The sequence below is a fragment of the Triticum aestivum genome, chromosome 3B (genome assembly GCF_018294505.1).
Source record: "Triticum aestivum cultivar Chinese Spring chromosome 3B, IWGSC CS RefSeq v2.1, whole genome shotgun sequence".
Classification (NCBI taxonomy): domain Eukaryota; kingdom Viridiplantae; phylum Streptophyta; class Magnoliopsida; order Poales; family Poaceae; genus Triticum; species Triticum aestivum.
In genome coordinates this window covers 4,393,803-4,400,888 of record NC_057801.1, presented here as the reverse complement: position 1 = coordinate 4,400,888, position 7,086 = coordinate 4,393,803, and the positions used below count along the sequence as shown (strand labels likewise).

General features: G+C 50.9%; 1 protein-coding gene across 1 annotated transcript; it reads right to left on the bottom strand.

Annotated features, from left to right (window-relative positions):
• Positions 1-2,600: 2,600 nt before the first annotated feature.
• Positions 2,601-4,222, bottom strand: LOC123064240 (uncharacterized). Its single transcript, XM_044487764.1, has 3 exons — positions 3,625-4,222; positions 3,422-3,547; positions 2,601-3,335 (listed from the first exon to the last, which is right to left on the bottom strand). The coding sequence occupies exons 1-3, from the start codon at positions 3,960-3,962 to the stop codon at positions 3,239-3,241; spliced, it is 561 nt and encodes a 186-aa protein (XP_044343699.1). The 5' UTR covers positions 3,963-4,222; the 3' UTR covers positions 2,601-3,238.
• Positions 4,223-7,086: the final 2,864 nt, after the last annotated feature.

Here is a 7,086-nt window from a genome sequence, read left to right as displayed (position 1 = left end):
CATCACGAAGTTGTAAATTTTGGATCGAGTTCGTTCATTTTGCAACCCCATGTTGTTTATTACAAGCTAAATAAACGAATGCTGAATTCAATAGCATGCATGTATCACCACTCCAATGAATTAATGCGTAGACTAGACACGGTGTTCTTGATGTGTAACCTTAAGTAAAAAAAGAATGGGGGTTGGGTGTGTGCTCTGCTTACTGGTGGCGGTGGTGAGGCAATATGTCTTGTCGCAGAGCCTGCAGACACGGTTCTTGCCGTCGGCGCCGGTCTCGAAGAAGGTGAGGTAGAGTGATGTCATGGTCTCCTTCTTCTTGGGCCTCGCGGCTCCTCCTTCGACCTCCGCGCCGTCCCTAGTGACTGGCAAGAGGGGTATATCAGCCATCCTGGTGAGTTGATGGGTGGCAAAATTGGAGTCAATTCTCCTATTCAATTTCCTCTCCTCTCCTTTGCTCTGCCTTGCACTGTGGCAAGCCAGCAGCAGGGAGCCGAGCCACCGAGGACGGGAAGGGGAGGCGGGGCCGGGGTTGGGGCTGGGGCTGGGAGGCGGAACCGAGGAGGGCGGCGCGGTGCCGATGGGGACGGGAGGGGAGCGAGGGTGGCTTATAGCCAGGGTTTGGGCTCGGACTCAGGCTTGGTGGTTGAGGTTTTGTTTGGAAGGGGGCGGCACGAACGCCAGCTCCTAAGCAGCCAGAGCCTGTGAGCTGGCAGGCACTAATCTTGTTTCTATTCTTATAACAAGACAAAAAACATACCTTTTTTGTCAATTAATTTCTTTGATCCTAAACTGTCACAAACCCTGCCACATCATCGTCACGGAATATGACGGCAAAAAAAAATCGCCGCCGGCTGACCTGGCTACCAACACGTACGCTCCAATAACATCTCCGATTTCGACGACAAGGCTCGTAAGAGAAAATACAGGGCTCGCGCAAACTGAGTGCTCCGCAAACGACCATCGAGCACGCGTCGATGTCGCCGATTGGACTCGTGTCATCGCAGTTTCCACTCCACAACAACCAAGAGAACCAACAAAAAAAAAACCAACAATGGAAGGACACATTGCATGCATGAAAAAAGCCGATTGCCCAAGCCCAAGCTGCGGCCCAAACACATCTTGATGCCATCATAGTTGCCAAACAGGCATCGGTGTTTGAGGTATCCCTCCGGAGTCAAGGGCGGGGGGAAGGACGCCTCCATGGCAACACTTTCTAGAAAGTCCCCAACACCCAAGAGTGACGACGTCGTCATTCCGACCGACCAAGACCCGACCGAGGATTTCTTCTGGAGATGCCTTGATCTCTTGCTGCCAGTACCGGGGCTCGATCAACATCCACCGCAGATCACCACAGTAGGAGGTTTTTGCATTATCCCCTTTGGTGACATGTACAAAATTTTGCTTCATTTCTATTTGAGAGCCAACTTGAGAGGTCATGAACCCAAAGGTCGACAACAATGTGGTCCGCGGTGAGCACAGTTGATTTTGATGACCAAGAAACCTCAAACCTGCAAATATGAGGTTCGTAAAAATATTGAGGAAAAAATGGATCGTGTTCACGCGTGTCGGTTCCTCGGCGTTGCCAGCAAGAAAAAAACATTCTGATCCTGTCAGATTCGAATTTTCCGAATTGCCATGTGTTATTTTCCTTGCGCGGCTGGTAAACGTAAGCAACGTTTCCATGGAATTTCTTGCGCATTCTTTCAGATGAGCCGGATCAACAAGAGCTCTGCATATTGAGCCGGATCAACAAGAGCTCTGCATATTCTTTCAGAAAGAAAGGAATAAATACCTAGTATTTCAGCACATAGAAATCATGCCCACCAATGTTTGTTTGATGCATGTGCTGTCTCTGACAGTCGATTCCATTCTGATAAACTATGGAAGAAAGTAGAAAGGTGTAGTGTCTGTATGTACAAGGCTTTGCAAGCAGAGGAGTTGGTGGACAGATGAACTTGAAAGTCCGGATGCAAGTCCAGATATGTTGGCATCCATTCATTTCCTCTTATTTGACGGCGATCCCCTCCGGATCACGCCCAGCGGCGGCGCCAAGATCGGGAACGGGATCTTGGGCGGCGGGTTGCTGCGAAATTCACAGAGCACTTTCGACCATGTCCTTCTTTTTTGCTCAACACCATCTCCAAACAAGTTGTACAAGAAAATTCATCGCATTTCGATATTTGGAAGTTCTATTTATTTTTTCCCCGGCGCCTAGCCAATGGCTCAACATCCCCCACAGGTTACCAAAATAGGAGGTTTTTGCATGGCCCCTTCTTGTAACATGTACTCCCTCTGTTTCGAATTACTTGTCGCAGGTATGGATGTATCTAGATGTATTTTAGTTCTAGATACATCCATTTCTGCGACGAGTAATTTGGAATGGAGATTTGTCAGATTTTTTACAGAAAACCATGGATTCTATTTTTGCCAAAAAAATCATTTGGATGAGCTATTTCAGATAATCATCATTCTGAAGTTTTTAGGTCCAAATTTGACCTAATGTTTTTTTTACAAAGGGGGTAAGATAGAAGAGAGAAAAGAGAGATGAGAGAGAAAGAAAACATAAGAGAGAAGAGAGAAAAGATAAAGAGGGAAGAATATGTGCTAATTAGTACTCTATAATTTTTGATATGCCAAGCTATATGCTCCACTGAAGATTCCAAAAAAAAAAGGAGAGCCCGGTACACATAACTCCCGCTTGCGCATGGTACAACTTGAAAGTACATCTACAGTCGGTGTTGACAGAAGGAAGAACATGTCGATTCTGTCTGCCCATCAAACAAGGCACACATTTCGGCTGTCGAAACAGAGACGGTACCATGACGAATCCCTGCATTTTTTTTCCTCTTTGTGTTGCGCAGCTGGTGAAACGGGGAGCGCCTCTCCATGGAATTTCTGCCGGTTCATAGATTGGATTGTACTTGTACGTGCACACATGACATGAGCGTCGTTTCTTTTCTTTTCTCTCTTTTTTTTTGTTGTGGATGGACGAACTCCAGAGGAAGCAACGGCATGTTCTTTCACGAGGAAATAAATACTACTCGGCGATGCATGTTCTATTGATGTGCTGTGTCTATCTCTCGATTTGATGAGCTATGAAAGAAGAAGAAGAAAGATTTATGGCAAAAAGAAAAAAAAATGATGTCTGTCTGTACAGGGCTAGCAAGCAGAGGAGGTTGGATGGATGAACTTGCAGGTTGAGACACAAGTCCGTCCGGAGATGTCGGCGTGCGTTCATTCACCTCCTCTTCTTTGACGACGACGACGACGATCGCCGCCAGATCACCCCCAGCGGCAGCGCGAAGATCGGGAACGGGATCTTGGGCGGCGGCACGCTGCGGGTTTCGATCGGTACAGTCAGAGCAAGAAGTGGATTCGGTGTCAGAAAATACGGTAGTGATTGGTTGTGATGTGCGCTTACTGCAGCCGTATGGTCTCCACCTGGGTGAGCTCCGCCTCCACGGCCCCGCGCCGCGCCGTCGCGTGCTGCCGGACGGCCAGCACCCGGCACCCCAGCCCGCCCGCGCCCTCGTACGGGCTCGGCGACCTGACCGAAGCAAATTCAGAGCATGACACCTCGCGGCGAGTTCAGACGAGCTGAATCTTATCTATCTGCTTACGTACCCGTAGAGGAAGCTCTTGTCGTGGAGGCCGACGACGAGCGTGGAGGCCCGGAGCTGCGCCACGGCCGCGGCCACCGTCGGCGCGAGTTCCCCCTCCCGCACCACGATCTCCACCATGGCCTCCGCGACGCCGCCGTCGCAGAGGTCCCTGAAGGCGAGCGCGAGCTGGAAGCCTTGGAGGCGGAGGCACCGGCGGCGGCGCCTGGAGCGGGCCGGCGCGCACACGTGCAGCAGCGCGATGGAGTCGCCGGCCCGGATGAAGTTGCGCACGGCCCACTGCAGCGCCGCGCGCGACGCCGGGGCGTCCTCCACCACCACCACCACCCGCTGCCTCTCCATGACGACAAGTCCCAGAGGAAGGGATTGCACAAGAGCGCAAGAGCTAGCTAGCTAACCATCCATGGCGCTGGCGTGTAGTCGGGCAAGACGGGAGGATTGGTGAGCGAGCGACAGTAGCTTGGTGGTAGCTGGGTGGCCAGCTGGAGTTCGAGAAGGGAGAAGGGGTCGTCGGGACCAGAGAGAGGTAGGGAGGGGGGGGAGGAGGAGGGAGGGACCCCTGGCTTGGCTTAGCTAAGCTTTGGATTGGCTTGCCTTGTTGTGCTTGTGCTACTATTATTATCATTCATAATTAAGATGCTGCAGACTCCTAACTGCTACCTAAATCGCCTAGTTTATTGTGTTGTCATGGATCACGTGTGTGTGTGTGTGTGTGTGCTCCTTGGCCATTAGCAGCAGGATAAGATGCTGGTTTGGTTTCATGCTCATGATCAAACTATAACAACTATGGTAATTAAGATTCCCGGATCAAGCTAAAATTTAGAGGCCATACGCGGAGGTACCCAAGACAACAATTTCTTTCTACGGTGTATACCATGACGTACTTGGGGTTGAGATCCTCTGCAGTATTGTATGGTGTTGTAGTGCGGATGACATGTGGGGCCGGGTCCACAAGGCAGTGACCGTGCTGCATGGTGGGCTACTGCAGAGGACGATCCTAGCCCCGTAGTCGAGGTTTGCACGCGCGCTGCGGTTGCCGCACTATCCTGTGCCTGAGGACTAGTGAGGTTGGTGTTAAATTTCAGTTTCAGGAATGTTTCGATCGATCGGCGCCTACCGAAATCAGCTAACTCCAGTGATTCGGGTTTGCATTTCGACGAAAGGGCCCAGACGTTCGCTTGAGACTCAAACAAGTGGACTTATACCCATCCCCTAGCGACTTAAGCTAGGGTTTCCCTGTCCTCCGGCGGCGCCGCCGAGAGTTCCCCTGTGATCGATCGCCCTGCGGCGACCGCAGCTGCTGTCCATAGCCCCGGCTGCTGGGTCCGTCTTTGTGTGACCCTGACGGCTAGGGTTTCCCCAACCAGGAAGATGGCCGCACCCTCGGAGGCAAGCGGATCGCGATCCAAAACCCCGGAAGACCCTAGCGTTTTGCTGGAGCGCTTGCATCTGGAGCAGGATGAATTGGATAATTTGGTGTGGGAAGAAGAAGCAGAGGAGCCAGATGAGAAGCCAAAGTGGCTTGCACTGGCTAGGGTTTTGACGAACAAGTCCTTTGGACAGGGGGCGCTAATCGCCGACATGAAAGCGGCTTGGAACCCTGCCAAGGAGGTGGTTTGGAGGAGGATTAACCCAAACCTGTTCTAGATGCAGTTCAATTGTCTAGCAGACTGGAATAAGGCGCTCCATCAGGGTCCTTGGGATTTCAAGGGCATGGCACTGATCATTGATGAGTATGATGGGTTCAACAAACTGGAATCTGTAAAGCTGGATAAAATTGAGACGTGGTGTCAGATCCATCGTCTCCCGGATATGGTGCTTAAGAGGGAGCAGTTCATGAAGAACATGGCGCAGCGCATAGGTGAAGTGGTTGAGATACATATTGTTCTGCCGAATGGATTTATTGGTGAGTTCGTACGGGTTAGAGTTAAACTTGACGTCACCAAAAAACTGACAAGGTTTGTTGGATTCACAAAGGGAGGAGAAACTGAATATTACCAAGTCAAGTTTGAGAAACTTCCTGTTTTCTGTTACATGTGTGGCCTGCTAGGACACTGGCATGAGGAATGTGGATCCGGTGAACATGATGATAAAAATATGGAGTGGGGTCCGTTTATACTTGCTGATAGAAGGGGCGCTAATGCTAACTGGAACCCGGGCAGAGGCTATGGTCGCAGCTCGGGACGGGATGCAGGTGTCTTTGATGATGAGGGTGACATGAACGACTATGGCAGGGGACGAGGTGCAAACAGATCCCATGGCCGAGGTCGCGGTACTGAGCACAGGAACTTCGCTACAACTGTAGATCCCACTGGACGGGATCATGTCATTCAGCAGAGCTGGCGCTTCAATGCTACAAACGCCTTGTATGACCCCGGGGTTCAGCTGGCTAATGCTGATGGTGTGATGCAACCTGGACAGATAAATGATCCTCTCATTTTGGGTAAAAGGGGGGCAGATGACTGGGGCACTTCAAACATCATTACCAGTGAAGAACTGGGGAATAGTACTGTGGGAGGCCTTGTCCCGCTGGGGATCATAGCTGACAGAGTGGGTACGTTCGAGGGGCCTCATCCACCTAGCTCTAATGGTGGAACCCTCAAAAGAATGCAAACCGGAAGAAGTATAAGGCAGATGACGGTGCGGCCATTGATAGTACCTCAACTAAATCATCGGCGGCCTCCTCGATGGAGGACCGCCCCTCCCAATGAATCTGTTAAGTTGGAACTGCCGGGGTGGGGGGAATCCCCGGATAGTTCGTGATGTGGCGACGTTGGTGCAGTCGCATTCCCCCATGTTTGTGTTTTTGTGTGAAACTCGACAAAAAGCTAGTAAGATGAGAAGAATTAGAGGGCGTCTCGGCCTTTACGGCTTTGTGGGTGTGGATAGTAATGGTTTAAGCGGTGGCCTAGCATTGTTTTGGCACGAATCTTACCAAGTAACAGTCCTAGGAACAGATGACAGGTTCATTGACATTGCTGTTAGCTCTCCCGGCGGGGAGCAATGGAGATTAACTTCAGTTTATGGCGAACCAAGGGTTGAAAACAGGCACTTGATGTGGACTAAACTTCAATCGTTGAAGCAAGCTTCGGACCTGCCTTGGGTAGTAATCGGAGACTTCAATGAGGCGTTGTGGAGCTTTGAACACATGTCCTTGACGCCTAGGCCAGAAGCTCAGATGGCCGCTTTTCGGGATGTACTAATGACATGTGAGTTAGTAGACTTGGGGTTTTCGGGAATACCCTATACATATGACAATATGCGTTCGGGGTCGGCAAATGTACGCGTACGGCTGGATCGTGCGGTGGCAACAAACGAGTGGAGAAACATGTTCGCATACTCCTCTGTACAACACCTTGCATCCCCTTGTTCGGACCATATCCCATTGTTGCTAAAGTTTGATGCAGAGCAGGAGAGGCCTAAAGCCAACGTACGGCGTTATGAAATCTTTTGGGAACGGGATGCA